The 17,484-nt window shown below is 37.4% G+C and overlaps 1 protein-coding gene across 6 annotated transcripts in view; it reads left to right on the top strand.

The window, feature by feature from the left end:
- Positions 1-17,484, top strand: part of IQCM (IQ motif containing M) — a 195,409-nt gene that overhangs the window by 66,105 nt on the left and 111,820 nt on the right. For all 6 annotated transcript variants that reach the window (XM_043513116.1, XM_043513119.1, XM_043513118.1 and 3 more), the window contains 4 exons: positions 1,457-1,533; positions 9,866-10,052; positions 13,200-13,344; positions 16,602-16,736. In XM_043513116.1, coding sequence (XP_043369051.1) covers positions 1,457-1,533; positions 9,866-10,052; positions 13,200-13,344; positions 16,602-16,736 — 544 coding nt within the window. The remainder of the gene's footprint in view (positions 1-1,456; positions 1,534-9,865; positions 10,053-13,199; positions 13,345-16,601; positions 16,737-17,484) is intronic.

Raw genomic sequence — 17,484 nt, 5'->3', positions numbered from 1 at the left:
TGTTTCAGACAGAAGGCTTTGAATTTAGCAGGGGTCAAGCCAAAAAGAGAGATTGCAAGACTTGCTGAACCCCATGATTGGATCTTTAAAGTGGAGGAAAGGAGCTGTGATTGTTAGATAATCGTAAGGTTGAAGGATGTTTGGAAGGCTGTAGAGAGGAACTGGCCTTGAAGAGTGGTGGCAGATGGTGATGGGAGAACACTATTATTGGAGGGCTGTGGAAGGGAAACTCAGTGTAAGATATCTAGGTGAGACAATTTCTTCTCTAAACAGCACAGTGCATATTTGTAATAAAAGCCAATTAAATTCGTCTTGTAACTGAGAGGCAGAATGAACTGAACTGGCAAGTGGATCATCAAACACATGCTTTGCTGCACTGTGAAGGTATTGGGAAGATAAAGCTGGCTTTCAAATCTCTTGCTGTGAGAATGTAACATTAGTGCAAACTTTTAACAACAAAACTTTATAATGTGCTCCTCACCCCTGCCCCTTTTACATTCTAAAGGGTGACTCTGACCTACAAATTGAGGGAAAGTAGCAGACTTCAGGATACTCAATAAAAAAGTACTTAAGGGATCAGTTCATTCTGAAAGTACAAAATATTTGAGATATTATTACTAAGTCCCAAGGGTGTTACTGTTTTATTAGCAATCCTGTTAATCAAAATGTTATAATTTATGTTAATGTTTAGTTTTGAAATGAATAGTTAGCAACGTGGCAGTTATTTATGTTTAGAAAAGTATTTTTCAGGAAAAAAACAAATCTCTCTTCTACAAATCTTCTACAAATGTGATAGCTCACCTTTGCTCCCTTGACACTTAGTTGTGAACTGTTCTGGTCCTGACAAAGGAGAATCCCCTCTCTCTCTTTCTCTCTAACATACCAATCTCCAGTCCCAAAGATTCAGAGTGTGCTCACCTATATGTGGAGAGCCCAGTGTGACAGATATTGCAACTGCATGCAGTATCTTTGGTGGACCATATTATATGAAAACCTTTCAAAAGTAACTTATCCCATTAAAGAAAATGAAAATAACTATGGTGCAACACTAGGGATGGATCTTAAAGAAAATATAGAGCCTGATGTCATCCTGTAATATATAACTAACTGGCTTAAAAAGAAAAATGTGGTTGTCAATCCCTATACTTTTTTTTGTCTTGTCTTAATTTATTAAGTATTTGTAGAATTTTATTCAAATGAATTTTCCCTCTGTTCCACTGTTTTGTGGGGACAAGAAAGAAAAGACTTTTCTGAATCTGCAATCTAGAAACAAGGCAGACTGTTGATGGGCTCATTACTACCATTCACTGCTATGGTTAGACTAGGTCTATCTATTTTTCAACAAAGTCCTGTGTAAATTAAACTTTTTAATATTTATATTTTTTTTAAATATTTGGCAGTATGAATTATCATGGATTTCTCCTGTAGAGTTCACTAGTTTTATCTGTCTTTCTAGATGACAACAGATTTACAAGATGACAAATTAAAGAAAGCTATAACTACTGCTCCTGAATCAAAAAGGAAGATTAGCAGGTGCTTCTTTTGTACAAATCTTTCTGGAAAATCATAGTCAATTGTTGTTTTTGTATTGTTTTTCTGGTTATTTTGTAAAGGTGAGATGGAAGAGAGAGCTTTTATCTGCCTTAATCAGAGGTTAAATGATTTCCAGAAAAGAAGCAAACATCCTAGATTTTGGATATCATTATGATGTAAAACTCCACTGTTGTGGTCCAACAGCATAATCCTTTCAGTTGCTCAGCACCCTCAACTCCCACTAGCACCAGTGGGCACTGAGAGCATGAAACTAATTGTAGGATTAGGCCTGGGGGCTCAATCCATTGAATTGCTTTGTCTTCTAGCTTGAAGTTGGAACTGCTCTTGAGCCAACTTTAGCAGCTGGTCTTAAAGTAGTACGTTGTTTTGCTAGGGTATTATAAGTAGGGCTCTACCAAATTCATGGCCATGAAAAACATGTCTGGGATGATGAAATCTGGTCTCCCCCTATGAAATCTGGTCTTTTGTGTGCTTTTATGCTATACTATACAGATATCACAGAGGAGACAAGAATTTCTCAAACTGGGGGTCCTGACCCAAAAGGAAGTTGAAGGGAGGGGTCGCAAGATTATTTTATGGGGGTCACAGTATTGCTACCCTTACTTCTGCACTGCCTTCAGAGCTGGGTGGCCGGAGAGTGGCAGCTGCTGATTGAGGGCCTAGCTCTGCAGGCAGCAGCACAGAAGTAAGGGTGGCAATACCATACCATGCCATCCTTACCTCTGCACTGCTGTTGACAGCGGCTCTGCCTTCAGAGCTAGGCTCCTGGCCAGCAGCTGCCGATCTCCAGTTACCCAGCTCTGAAGGCATGCCATCGCCAACAGCAATGTAGAAGTAAGGGTAGCAGTACTGCAATCCGCCCTACAAGAACCTGGTGACTGCCCCACAACCCCTTTTTTGGTTCAGGACCTCTACAATTACAACACTGTGAAATTTCAGATTTAAATAGCTGAAATTGTGAAAATTACAATTTTAAAAATCCTCTGACCATGAAATTGACCATAATGAACCATGAATTTGGTACGGGCCTAATTATAAGTTACAATCCGTGAACATTCAAACAGTGAACAATTTGAGATGGATTTTTGTGTTTAAATATTGTTTTTTCATATCCATATTTTGTCAGTTTGAGTTATAATAACCTGGTAATCAAAATTCCTCTCATCCATACAGTGTGTGTGTGTGTGCACACGCTTTTATTTATGTAATAACTTAGAAGTCATCAAGGGGTCCTGATTCATTACTGCATCCATATTCAGTAAAACATTTAAGCACTTGCTTAATTTTAACTTCAAAGCATTTAAGCATGTTTTTAAATCCCATTGACTTAAAGTTAAGTCAAGTTAAAGTTAAGTTAAGGTTGAGCATTTGCTTAAGTGATTAGATGAATAGGCATGGCTCCTGAATCTAGAGCCCTGGTGATTGCCTTGAAGAGGTGAACTCAGCTTGTCATTAACTTGAAATGCCTGACCATAAATTCATTGCTGCTGCTATAAACAGGGGAAATGTACTGGAAAAATAATTTCCAGTTTTGTGTTGAAATTTTAAAAGCTAAGCTGCATATTGCCAAAGATAAGGGGCTCTATATGCAGTAGGAGTCTTTCATATTTAGAGAGAACACCCAGTACTAGTAGGAAATCGGCACTTCATTCTCAATTCCAATAGGTTCAGAAAGTTCAATAAGATTCAATTCCTTTTTTTAACATGAGACCTTTCATATAACGTATCTAAAAGTTTAAAATTCTAAATTAAAATGAGAACACAGCTATCAAGAACTCAGAGAGAAAATGAGTAAATAATATCTAGGGAGTAAGACTAAATAATATGATATATTATTCTCCACGATTATTATCTAACCATTTTATTCTCTACAGTGTGGAGTGTTTTCTTTTTATAAACATTCCTTCTTAGAGTCCATTTGGACTTTTGTTGCTCCAGCTTCTATACTCTCGTTCAGCACAATATATATGAATAGTTGCTTGCATTCTTAAAATCTCAGATACTGTCCTATTGCAGTTCATGAATAAACCACTTATTCTCTGTTTGAAGTCTTTCAACAGTATGCTGTTAATCCTTTGTAGATTAATATGATTTCAGTGGTAATCCTTTCATTTGTTGTACTTCTAAGATGTATAATCATTAGAGAAAGTGCTTGACAGATTTTCCAGGAAAGTTCATTTTGGTAGCACTCTATTATTAATTTAAAAATTAAATTTGCAGATGAAGTAAATAGATCCAGGGTTAGTTGCTCATCTTTCCCCCTTGGTGTCATAGTTTAAATCTAAATCCAACCAAGAAAAATTATTTCATGAGCCAGAGACACAACCAGTATTGAATATTTTTAGGGTTGTCAAATGATATTAAAAAAAATTAATCATGAGCTTAAAAAATAGTTGCAATTAATTGCAATTTTAATTGCACTGTTAAACAACAATAGAATGCCATTTATTTAAATATTTTGGATGTTACTTACTTCTGCACTGCTGCTGCAGCTCATGGTACCTGGCACTCAGCTTGAAGCTCAAGGAGGGCTCCAGGCTGACTCATGGGGGTTGCATCTTGCCAGAGCCTACTGCCATCTTGCAGACCTCTGGCCACTTCTGGGGCCCCAGGGGCCCCATTTTAGATTTTGGTTTGGTGTGAGAGCATGTGTGTGTAGGGGAGAAGGGGAGCGTTGTCTCTTTAAGCAGAGCACTTAGGAGCTTGGATGCATTTTCAGCCAGCAGCAGTTGCAGGCAGCAGCACTCATTCCTGAGTGGGCATCAGCAACCAGGTACGTGGGTGGATGAAGGGGAACAACCCAACATCAGCCCCCACCCCCTCTCTGCTCAGGAGGCAGGCTCCCAGTCCAGACCAGCTTGGCTGGGGTGGGGGTGGAGGAGGCAGGAGCAGCAGTGGAGCAGGGTGGCAGCAGGACGGACCCCCCTGAGCACAGCAGTCTGGGTTGTGGCCCCCCTCACACACCCATAAGGCCAGCCATGTCTCCCTTTCTGCCTGGCCACAGCCAGAGGTGTGCGATTAATGCTAATTTAAAAAAAAAGTTAATTTGTTTTTATTTAATTGCATCCATTAACTGCGATTAATTGACAGCCCTAAATATTTTATTTGAATGCTTTGTACATATCTCCAAAGAACTCTTCATTTGTGACAACTGAAAGCTTGAGTCATATCTTTCCATCAGCTTTGGCTGCAATGTATGGAACTGTATATATGAGAAAATGGCAGGATATGATGTAATAGGTGAGATTCATCAAACAAAGAGGTCCAACAAAGGTCCTGTGCATCCCTTAAATCTCATACATAATTGATATTTAAATGGGATGTAGATCTTGTTCTGGTCCTCTGCACAAGGATATATTGTCTAGTTTGTTTGAGAAAAGCTTAGGCTGAAATATTCCTTGTCCAGACGGAATGGAGGACTGAGATTATCTGGTAGAACTATATGGAAGTTCCTTGTGACTAGGGATTTGGGTTGATGGAGTTTTTTTGTTGTTGATTTACTCCCTCTCCTCCTCCCCTTCTCCATACCAGTATACCTCACTACATTCCCACATTCTTTCTCTGAGGTTTCTCATGGCTCAGTCTTTTTCATAATCTTTCCTCTGCTTCTCTCCCCATGACTTGAAGCTTCTACCTGCATTCCCCTCTCTTTGATGTTCTAGACAAATCACTTAAGCTCTCTGTGCTTCAGTGCCCATACTTGTAAAACAGGGATGATAAAGATTTCCCAGATCAACAAGGACACTGCAAAGAATGTCTGAAATAGTTGGGGATCATCTGATGGACAATTCTATAGACTTGCAAAATGCAAACTCTTTAGGACATCTCTTGGCACTTACATCACGGCTATATTTAAATCTTGCTAATTCTTTTTTCATAACATCTTTAAGCTATGACCTTTTCTATGCAACCACAAAGCTCAAATTCTCATCTAGCTCTAATCATCTTGCATCTTGATTTCTGCAACATCCTTTTCTCTGGGCTGGACAAATGCAATCTTGTCCATCTCATATTGATTTAGAATGCCGCTGCAAAGTCAATTATCCTAGCCTGTTACTTTGTCACCCCTTTTTTTGCATCCCTTCACTGGCTCCCCGTTCTTTATTTTATCAAACATAAACTACTTGTCTTCACTTCCAAGGACTTTCACATCCTTTTTCCCCTTTATCTATCATCTCTCATTCACTATTGAAATATCTACTCCCATTTGATTGGCTCTTTATGCTAGCCTCCATCACGCACTTATTATATTTTCCAACTTTTTCATTTCTGCTATGCTACCCCTCACTTTTGGGTGCAGCTCCACGTAAACATCTGCAAAGCCACCTCATTAATCTCCTTCAAAACCCTATTTAAAATTCTCCTTTGGTGTGATGCCTATAATAAAATTTAACAGATCACTACTGTGTCAAGACCATTGCCTGTCATACTGACCAATATTGTCTCATTGTTTCCATGTACTTCCCTTTCTATCTGTTTGTATCCATGTGTCTCTTGTCTTATACTCAGACAGTAAGCAATTTGGGGAAGGGACCATCTTTTTGTTCTGTGTCTGTACAGCACCTAGCACAGTGAGGTTCTGCTCCACGACTATGGCACATAGGGCTATGATAATAAAAATAATAAATAATAATTTAGGAACTATCATTTACCCTGGGCTACATTGTAAGTTTACAACTTGTCCTGAGAAGCTGTCTCATACTAAGAGCAAATGGCAGAACCAATTGTGACACAGAACCACAATTCCTTCTTCAGTTCCTCCATTGCTCTATAGAAAAAATAGGTTAAGATGGACACCCTGACCAGAGGGAAGAAGAGCCAGTGTCCTCCTACTCTCCACCACTCTTCATGGTTGTCCACTTGCTCTCCTCACTATTGGTAGATTTGCAATGCAATCCAAGCAGGGATGTAAGAGAGAAAGTGGGTCTTAGTCCCTCTTTCTTCCCTGCATAGCCAAGTAAGGGATGGGACCATCTAGTCCTAGATGTTTCCATAGTGCCTATAACAGTGGGAATCTGGTGGAGGAATCTAGGTGCTATAACAATACAGATATTAAATAATAATTAATGTTCACTTTTCTTCATCTGCATGGAGTCCTGGAACGATTTTCAGATATTACATATAGATGTGGAACTATGCAGACTGACAAGGCCAGAATGCTCTCAGCTCCAGTGGCAGCCACAGAACCTTGATAAAACTCTATTGTAGTGGTGTTGATGTAGAATGCCCGTCCTTGAAATTACTTGGTGAATTTATAACATGAAATATTAAAATAGTAAAAATAGTTCTTGGAAACTAAACTGAAACCACAAACTTGTATCATAGTAGCAGCCGTGTTAGTCTGTATCCGCAAAAAGAAAAGGAGTACTTGTGGCACCTTAGAGATTAATACATTTATTTGAGCATAAGCTTTTGTGAGCTACAGCTCACTTCATTGGTTGCAGTTGATAAAGTGAGCCGTAGCTCATGAAAGCTTATGCTCAAATAAATTTGTTAGTCTCTAAGGTGCCACAAGTACTCCTTTTCTTTTCACAAACTTGTATATCACTAGCTACCCATATATGAGTATCAGGGAACTGCAGGTCAGTATATGTGAAACAGAAACCTCTTGACTTCGGTTGATAGCAGATCAACCAAATCAAAATAAATTGCAACTCTATTATAAATTACATTTGAACAAAGTAGGTAGGCTGGTCCTGTCAAAGGAGGGTGGATAGTTGCCTATACATACTCTAGGTTTGTAGATGATTTGGTGGCCCAAGGCAGTAGCAGACATCAAAACTTTTCTGCAAAATCAAGTCCTGAACTTGGCAACCCTGTTAGTTTTTTGTCACATATTTGCAGCTTGAAAACTATTTGGCCTTTACAACAGCGAAAATAAGTATCCCTTAATCATTTCCAACCTATTAACAGATGGGCCAACAGCTTTTATACATGGGGCATGCAAAATACTTCAATATCAGCCAAAACTAATTAGTAGCAATATCTGAACCAAAATTTATAACTGGTGTAATATGTATTAATGCTGATAAGATTATAGTTTAATAGAAGTTTCCTTTCAAACATCATACCTAATTTTTTTTAATCTGGTGTATTCTAAACTTGAAATAGTAAAAATCACTCTTAATTTATTCTTCTTCTCTATTAAGAATAGGGAACATATTTTCTCATAAAAAAAAAGTATTAGAGGTGGCATAATTAATAGAAATCACATAATCCAGGAATTAACATAAATATCAAACTTTCATATTAAACAATGACACATATAAGAAAGAACAGTGTAACATGAAAATAGCATTTTGTTATTTTATTGTCATTAAGGCCAATACAAAATACTGATATAATAGATTGCCTGTCTTCCAGTGCCAATTCACAATATTGTACTTTTGTACAGAGTTATAAATAGGCACATGTAAATGGCATATTATTAAATTAAAAGATTATTGAAAAAAATCAGAAACCATGCGATTCAATTTTCTAATCCCCGTTACGAGCCCATGTAAACATCAAAACACTTTGATATACAAATCTTACTTTGGGGGAAAGAAACCCAGAAAGTTAGAAAATCTAAAATGTAACCTTAATGTTTGTAAGTCTGAAAGTAGAGGTGAGATAACCCAAGCAATCTTAATTCCATCTCAAGTGACACCACAATAAGAATCATACTCATGATGTAGATAAGGGTCTATGATAAACATTTCTGACATTTTTCCAAGTTTTGAAAGGATGAACAAGAAAAAAACCAGTACATTCTGCTTGTCAGTTCCCCTCTACCTGTAGCATAGCACATAGGTGAGGCTGTTTCTCTCTAGCCTGTTTGAGAGAATGATGCACTCTGGGCTTTGTGGCCAGTGGATCAAACCATCTTAGGGCTATTGGCAGCTGGTGGTGAAAAGTATGACAAGAGGCCACTCTTAGCCTCTGCTCCATCTGATGTCCCAGTGCTGACCAGAACTGCCTGCAAAATGGGCAACACTGTCTGGGAAAGGGTTGGAGCCAGGATGTCATGGGAATGAATGGATTCAATATATTTCTTAAGAAGCCTTTTATGTTACAATAGCTGTGGAACCTCAATGGCAAATTAAAGCTGCCATCCTCTAGAAAAACCTGTGGGGAGGACAGTGATGTAAATACTACTTGCCCTTTATTTGAGTAAACTTCCCCTGCTGGTACATGAGTGAATCAGGGCCAGTACTGATCAGTATCTTATGAAAAATGTTGTATAAGAGCTAAGTATTATTATTATTTGTAGAATGGAAGTGGTCAGAATGTGTATCTGATTATATGTGAGTGGTGGAGTCGCAGATCCACTTTGGAAAGGTGAATACAATAATCAAAAGTGTTTCTAACTGAGAGAGAGAGAATGGCTGATTGGGTTTTGTGGCATATGGTGGAATGAGGGATAAGGGTAGGTTGTGTTTGTGGATTATATGTAGAGGGTATAATGTAAAAATGCTGTAATGATTTGAATATAGGGAGAAGGTATGATGGGGAGGACAAGAATAAAACCTATTTCAACTTCATAGGGCTAAACCCCTCTCCAAAACAAACATACCCCAAAACCGGGGCTGAGGGGCCAAAAACAAACAAACAAAACCACACACACACACACACACACACACACACGGGAAACATTCAAATGGGAGAAGCTCAGTTTTTCAAACTTTCATATCTTACTAGCATTTTGTTCAATTAATACCAAATTAAAAAAACAACAACATTCTCCTATGACAAAGGTACTCAATTATATTTCTGGTGGAGTAGTTTAGTCTTGGCACAGTCTAGGTGTGGGAAATAGGATCACAATTGGCTTTATAATACAAAGCTAATTATGACTTTAACTATGAAATGATTATTTCCACTCATGATTATACCTTCAGAAAAAGGAAGATTTACAATGTTTATTTTCATCTTACTCAGATCCCTGATTGAAAAGGAGACATTCTTGCATTGAATCTAGTACTCTTTTTCATTTACTATGTTTTGTAATCAAATAAAAAAACTTGGAAACTGAAAAATATGTTCTTTTTGACATGTAACATTTTTTAAAAAATCTTTTAATATTTGCAGCCTAGTAGGGAATGTGCTGATCTACATGTCTGTAAAACACAACAAATTTTGGATGCTAATTTAGTAATAGTGGATGGTAAATGGCTAAATACTTATTTTAAAGCCTTGAATTCATTGTACAATTATTTTAGATTCAAATTATATCAATTCCTTTGCTAGAATTTTGATTTTATAGTTCGTGTTGCATGCTCTACACTATTGAAAAATAAATTAAAAAAACCTTTTATGTTTTAATTTCTAGTGGAAAATGTATTGTCTTTAAAACTCCGGAAAAGATCAAAAGAATTGGACCACACTTAGAAATCTTTGAGGCTTTTCATGCCAGAAAGGACCCTAGCTGCAGAAAAGTAATTAGAGCATCCATTTATATTCAGAAATATGTCAGAGGATGGCTTGAACGTACCAGATTCAACAGAATAAAGACCAAGGTAATGTGTCAGATGTTAATTTAACATACTGTAATTCATTGTGTCTGGGTAGTGTTAAAATTCTAGGAAAGTAGCTATGACGGTGCCCCCCATAAGGCTTTATGGAGATATGCTTATGAATGTATATATGACATAACTAGAATATGTTTTATGCTACACATGCCATGTAACACATCTCTGTAGAGGTTACGATCTACTGAATCTATTAATCTTATTTGTATGTGTGTGTCATTTTTGTATTTGAAGTTATGAATATTTGCTGTGTACTGTCTTGATTTTTAAGTAACCTTTGTAAAGCATTTGGTCAGCTTATTGAGAAAGGAATGTGCAAATCAAGAAGCACTTAAAGTACAATGGATCATGGAATGCTCCAATCCACATAAGAAGTCTACTTGAGGACATTCAAGGTAGCATGTGACCCATGGCTGCTACCTGGTAAGAAACTGTGAGTCATGCATGGACATGTTACTTGCCCAGGTGACTCCAGAACTCTATCTTGGAGCTGGACTTTGCATAGGAGAGAGGAGGGGGTCTTCACCCACAAGAGAGAGTCTATTTAAGGCCGTGGGAGACTCCTCCATTTTGTCTTCAGCTGGCTAAAGAGAGAGCCTCTCCACCCCCAAGAAAGAAACTGGAATAAAAGACAATAACTACAAGGGATGTGAGTGATTGCTGGACCCAGACTAGAAGGAGATTAGTCTGTAAAAGGAAGCTTACTGGAACTGGTGAGGTTTTGTCTGTATTCAGTTTTATTAGACATAGACTTGCGGGTTTTATTTTATTTTGCTTGGTAATTCACTTTGTTCTGTCTGTCTGTTGGAACCACTTAAATCCTACTTTCTGTATTTAATAAAATCACTTTTTACTTACTTATTAATTAACCCAGAGTATGTATTAATACTTGCGGGGCGAGGGGGGGGGGCAAACAGCTGCGCATAAGCTTTATACAGGGTAAAGCGGATTTATTCAGGGTTTGGACCCCACTGTGACTTGGGCATCTGAGTGTTAGACAGGCACACTTCAGTAAGCTGCTTTCAGTTAAGCCTACAGCTGTTAGGGGACGTGGTTCAGACCTGGGTCTGGCTCAAACCAGGCAGGGTGCTGGAGTCCTAAGCTGACTGGGCAGGAAAGCAGGATCAGAAGAAGTCTTCACACATTAGGTGGCAGCTCCCAGGGGGTTTCTGTGATCCAATCTGTGACAGTAGCCTAAGCACTACTGCTTTTTATGATTTTAATATGAAATATTTGTTGTATGCCCATGCCCAGTTACTCTCCATTGTAACCACTATGTTATGCACTGTGGTCTGTTTGGAAATTCAGTGACAATGAAGATAGTATCTGAACCTTCCTGCTCTAAATGGATAGATCTTCATCACTTGAGCTTAATGAGAACCTCCATTAGCTTTTGGAGTAAAAGGCCTGTGATTCACATCTGATCCCTTTTAATTCTGTCCTGAAGAGAACTATGGCACACTTACCTGCTAATCAGTTAATTCCAGGATTTCTTTTTCACATATAAAAACAGCATAGGTTTAACAAACTGTTCATTATCTCTCTTCTTTACTCGCCCCCATTTTAAATATCAAACACTTGAGCTAAGCATGCATAGAGTATGTCATAAAATTGTCCTTTTTGAAGTTTGCTTCTTTTTCAGCCAGAGTCAAGTATGAGCTCCTGCACATGGTCAGAAAGTGCTAGAATGTTTACTTTTGCCTTCCATTTCAATATGTACAGTATGTTAACAGAGGTCTTGCTTACTGCTGGCTATAGAGATAACACAGCTCCACCTCAGCAGGATTTCAATCTCTAGGCAATATGCAGCCCTCTAATCTAATAAGTATTCCATAGCCTAACCTGCACCTGACTCAAATAGATAGTCTATTATAAACTGGGGTCTTCATTAACCTGTTTATTATATGAATTTATAAATCAAACTGAAAACCACAGTTAAAGGATACCCCAAAATCCTTAAATAGAGTGAATACAAACTAGATAAAAATATTCCATAGTTGTCACTGTCCTAAAATTCCCCTGTGAGTATGCTGCTTTATATGCTACAAAAAGTGGCTGCCTTGTTTATATGATTAACGATGAACTGAACTTGCATAGTTTTGAAATTGGCTGTTGGACCAAAAAGAATGGGGCATATTTTTCCTTACAGGGCTATACTTTGAACTGAACGTTGATTGTTAGGTTCAGTGATTGGCATTTAAAAGCCAGCTATTACTGTACCAGGGAATCTGAGATATCACATTATTTTTCTATAATTGTATCTGATGAGAACTGTGGTATCTGATGCAATGCAGTGGCTGCTGTTATCCTGATCACCATTAATGAGTCCGCAGGTAAGTATTGCTGATTCAGTCAATGATTAAGGTTTTGTTTGCATTGATATTTATTCATAATCCTTCATGTTTCTGGAAATCTATGTAATGATATAAATTATAACATCCATTTTTAATCCTTTTTGCAGCATTGATATTTATTAACTATGGCTCCATTCTAATGCCCACTGAAGTCCCTGGAAAGGCTTGTATTGATTTCAATGGGCTTTGGCTCATTCCCCATATCTATTGTTTCTTGAAATCTCAGCATTACTTCATTGGGCACTTGTGATTATCACACTGCTGATGTAGTATGATGTCAATCACATGACCCTGCCATACTGATGCTTCTGAGAAGTTTCCCCTGTTCCTTGGTGATTACTCCATCCCACTGTTCCCCTTTCTCCAGCATTCCCATAGTACTCCTCTGTTTGGACACCGAATCTTGTCTTCCTAGTCAGATCCCTAATTCTGACAAATAAAAAATCTGCTGCTCTTCATTATTCCAGCTCTGTTCTTGTAGTCTTCATGTGCTCCACACATCCCCAGATATTTCCACCTCAATATCTTTTGAAAGGACCAGCCCTTATTAGCACTGCAGACTGAAATCAGATCTTGTACACTCATTTTTTATATATCACATGATGCATAACAGTTTTTCAGATCTAAACTCATTTGTGGCAATAAAATTACCTCTCTTCACCCTCTTTTAAGATCTTATTTTACTCTGCACATCTAACAGTTTCACCTCCTCATCTGCTTTCTTTAGTCATCCTTCACTATTTCTAAAAGTAATGAAAATGAAATATATCTGTAATTACAGGCTAAAAGTCATGGACCATCTCTTTTAGCAGTTGTAAAGGACTACTGTAAAATGATGAATCGCATTCAACGTCGAGCTGGTGTTTTGAATCCATCCACACCACTACGGTATTCAGAACTAGAGGAGTGGTTGGACAAGAAAAAATGTAAGTGCTGTTAACATTTTTCAACAGAGTAATCTTTTATTCTAATTTCAATGGTTGTATCTATTCTGAAGTAATAGTGCTCATTTATAACTTCAGCATTTTAAATTGTTCCTTTGTGCAAAGGATATTGCATGTTACTATATGCACAACTGCTTTTGTAAGACGTCATTCTGGCCTTCAGTTCTTAGAGCTGTAGGATTTATGTCAGTGTGGGTACTACATTTTGTGACATAGTCATTGCACTACTGAGATTTGATTTTTGCTTTGTAACTTTCAGATAATGGACAGGGTTGTACACTGTCAGGGAGAAGGAATTCTTAATGAACTGGCAGGTGACAGAGGACAAATTTGCAAATCATCTTAGTACTTACTATATTCTCTTCACTAACAGTGATTGCATTTAAAAATTCCTACTGGTTTGAGAATTATTACCATTATGCCCCATTTCAAGTATAGTGAATCTCTCTCAAACTAGTAGTATCATCCAAAATAGAAGAAAATTACTTGTGTATATAAAGAGGTTTTTGTGGAAGGATGTCTACATTTCTGAATATTTCATTTTTCAGACATTTTATTCACATAACTATTGTTATACTGTATATTGCCTTTACTATGAGCTCACTTTTTAGTTCCAGTCTGGTGGCTACTCCATAGAAGAGCATAGGTTGTGGAATGGCTGTATGTTTGTACTTGAGAGGCACTGTTATGTAGCACACATCATAGATACTATGCATGTACTGGGGTGTGCAGTAGTGTGCAGTGGAGTAACTGGGCATGATGATAATAGATTGAGACTAAAGCCAAACAAGTGGTCTTATTTTTTAGGGGGAGGAGGGATTTTACTTCTCTTGATCCACGCCATCAAGTGCAGAGGAACACCGACAGGGTGGGATATATTTGATGGGTAGCAGCAGTGCATCCTTGCTGCTGTTCTGTTCACTCTCTTCTGCACTGTTTTGCGTATCACTACTGGATCAATCCTTGGGACATAACAAAAGAGTAATCGGATGAATTTAAGAAAAAAGAAAATTTTAGATTGGAGAAAAAAATCATCAAAACTTCCTCATAGTGAGATCTATTATACAGAATATTCCCCAAGGAAGTGATCACAGACCTATCTCAATGGCAAAAGCATGAAGGGTTGACATACTGTAACGACTGCTGTGGGAGATGGGAGCAGTACTGTCCAGCAGAACTTTTCAGTATCTGCTCTGTGATATCCAGCCATGCTGGAGGAATATATTGACTGGATGTTTCTTCAAGATGGGTAGCATTGTTAATGTTGATAATTAAATTGCACTTATCGGGTTTTAGAGTTAATTCACTATTGGGATGAATGGGTGTAGTCTGTGCCTCTGAGTTATTGGTTCATTCTGCCTTTCTGAAGTCTCAAGAAAGCAACAGTATACACGGATTCCATAGTAAGAAAACTATCTTCGCATCCTAGGGTTAGAAACATGTTTTCAAAGGAACATGTAAATTCTGAAGAAGCTAATGGGGCCACCAGATAAAGATAGGAACTAGATTCCAGCTTGTTTGGCTTCCTTTGAGCCTCATATGTATTTATCAGGTAGAGCTTAATTCTCATTTACACTATGTCGCTTTTACTCTACTTTGGAATGTATACCTAATTTAAGGCCCCTTTACACTAAGAATCTTCTTTACAGTGTCACACACTGTGTAGTATTTCATGGCTTTTTGAGTCACTGAGGCTTTAATATGAAGACATAAAAAATGTACTCCTTCAAAGCTTCTTTGTAGACATAAGATGTTACATCCTGACATTTTGTTTCCTGTCCTCCTCTTGTCTTCCTAGTCCTTAAACATTGAGAGAGTGAAGTCCAGCTTAAAAGTCAGATGTTGTTAGTTTTCTTATACGTTAAAGTGATAAGTTTATGCTGTGTTTGAAGATGGGAGAGAAATAGTCTTACTTTATGTATTTGCGTTTTTAATGTCAATACTTAATCCAGTCAATTTCTATTAACTTTTACATAAAGTTCAAATTAATGGTTACATTAATAACTAGTAAACCATTTATTCTGTTAGCTAGACTAAAATTGCTTACTGAGGAGGAAGATTATCTGTCACAGACACTGCAAAAGTCTTTGAGCTATGGTAGATTACCTAAAATGATGTTTAGATTTGCAAATGTAGAAGATTATGCAGACATTTTTATATTTTGCATAATTATTTGCCTTTTTAGCTTGTAGCCTACTGCGGAGATTTGACCAACACAATCTGGACATGTTAAAACATGTGATCCTGAACTCATTGGATGGAAATAAGGGTCTTTTTTAAAAGTGACAAATATCTGAATTCAGCTGTCCTGTCTTCCATAATTTTACTTCCACAACTCTCCACCATTTTTAGGCAATGAAATCTCTCACTCACTCACTCACACACTCACACACACACTCACACACACTCTTCCACAACTCTCCACCATTTTTAGGCAATGAAATCTCTCTCTCTCTCTCTCTCACACACACACACACACACACACACACACACACACACACACACACACACACATATGAAAAAGAAAAAATTGAAGATTATGTTCCAGCAACCATGTTTCATCATTCTGGGTTCCATCCATTACTTTTGTTTTAGGGATCATTTTTGACTAAGAAGTGGAAAGGCTGAGAAAAATCTACAAATTAAAAGCTGTTCACGTTTGTAGACGGCTCACAGACAGAAGAAGAAATTTATTTTTTTCAAACTACTCACTGCCAAATACTTTCCCTCTTGTACTAAAATCCAAATATTACATCTACCACTTTCCTTCTATAACCTAATTTTTGTAATTCTTTTAAAGTAATCACTTTTGTCTGGAAATATTTGTTTTTTTAATAAATCAAACCTATTTACTGCTCTTAGTTCAATGATCATCTAGAGTAATTTTTTCCCCCTCATAACAATTGTTTCATTATTTTATGATGTACAATAATTACACTTTTCAGGATTCCTATTCTTTCCTGTTTGGAAAAAATTTCCCAATATACCAATTCTCAAATCTTCTAGTTCCTTTTTGGCAGCCATTTTGCTTTGCAAGTCCAAAGGCCTCATTAAGGCACTTAATAGTTTCATTAGCCATTCATTGTACTGCATATGTATATGGTATTTGTACTGTACGTGAACCTGGTTCTAAATAAGACACTTCTAAGGCAATACAAAATGTTCCATCATATATAATAGACCTAGAAGGATTTTTTTTTAATTTCTGTAAATGAGACTATGAAACTTTTTTCTTTTAGTTTATGAAACAATGTTTGCCAAGATGGAGTTCTGGAAAGAGGTGGATAAAAATGATCTGCAGGCATTTTTCAAAGACTGTGGACAATTACTACCCCAGCAGCAAATAGATAAGGTTTTGCATCTGGTCTGTCCAGGTAAGTGTCTTTTTTTTTTTTTTAATGTTTTCACAATGGTCAGGAAACATCCATTACAATTTTGTAACGTCTTTTTGTGTAGAGGCAGTAGTGGAGCTGCTGTTATTATTTAAAAATAGATTAGACAAAGCCTGCTTAAATTTTTCCTCATAGTGTTTTACAACTTCAAATGAAAATATACTTTATAGAGTTTCATTGTTTTAATAATGCAAGGCACTGATCCTTCACCACCTTGTATGGCATTCACAAGAGTATAGAGAAGCTTAGTGCACTCTAGTTTTGCTGCTCAACCATTTCAGATATCTGCATGCCAGGCACTTGCTTCCTTCCCTACTTTGCATCACAAGGGTGCCAGCCTTCCACCATCCCCTTTAAACACCCTTCTGCACACAACTCTTTACAACTCGGTGCAACAATCATCATACTACATACTACACCAAACATTCACAACAACTAGTGTGTGCATGTATGTGTCAATATAATTTGGCAAAGGGGTATGTATAGAAGACAAAAGGGGGCAGAGTTAAGTTTGAAGTGCCTGATCTGTGGTGTATGGTAGTTGTGGAAATGGTAACGTGTGCTTGTGGATGGAGGATCAGAAGGAATGTACGGTTAAGTGGTTTAACTTTTCATTGTCTTGCTTTTTTGGGTTTATGTCAAATGCTGTGTATATAGCAACCCTACTGCTTCACAATGAAGTTTTTTGTGCATTTATATTATTTAAGAGAGCAGGTCAATGGAATAAAAT

Source organism: Dermochelys coriacea, chromosome 4 (genome assembly GCF_009764565.3).
Source record: "Dermochelys coriacea isolate rDerCor1 chromosome 4, rDerCor1.pri.v4, whole genome shotgun sequence".
Taxonomy (NCBI): domain Eukaryota; kingdom Metazoa; phylum Chordata; order Testudines; family Dermochelyidae; genus Dermochelys; species Dermochelys coriacea.
Note: the sequence above shows the minus strand (reverse complement) of the source record. Positions and strands in the feature narration are given on the sequence as shown.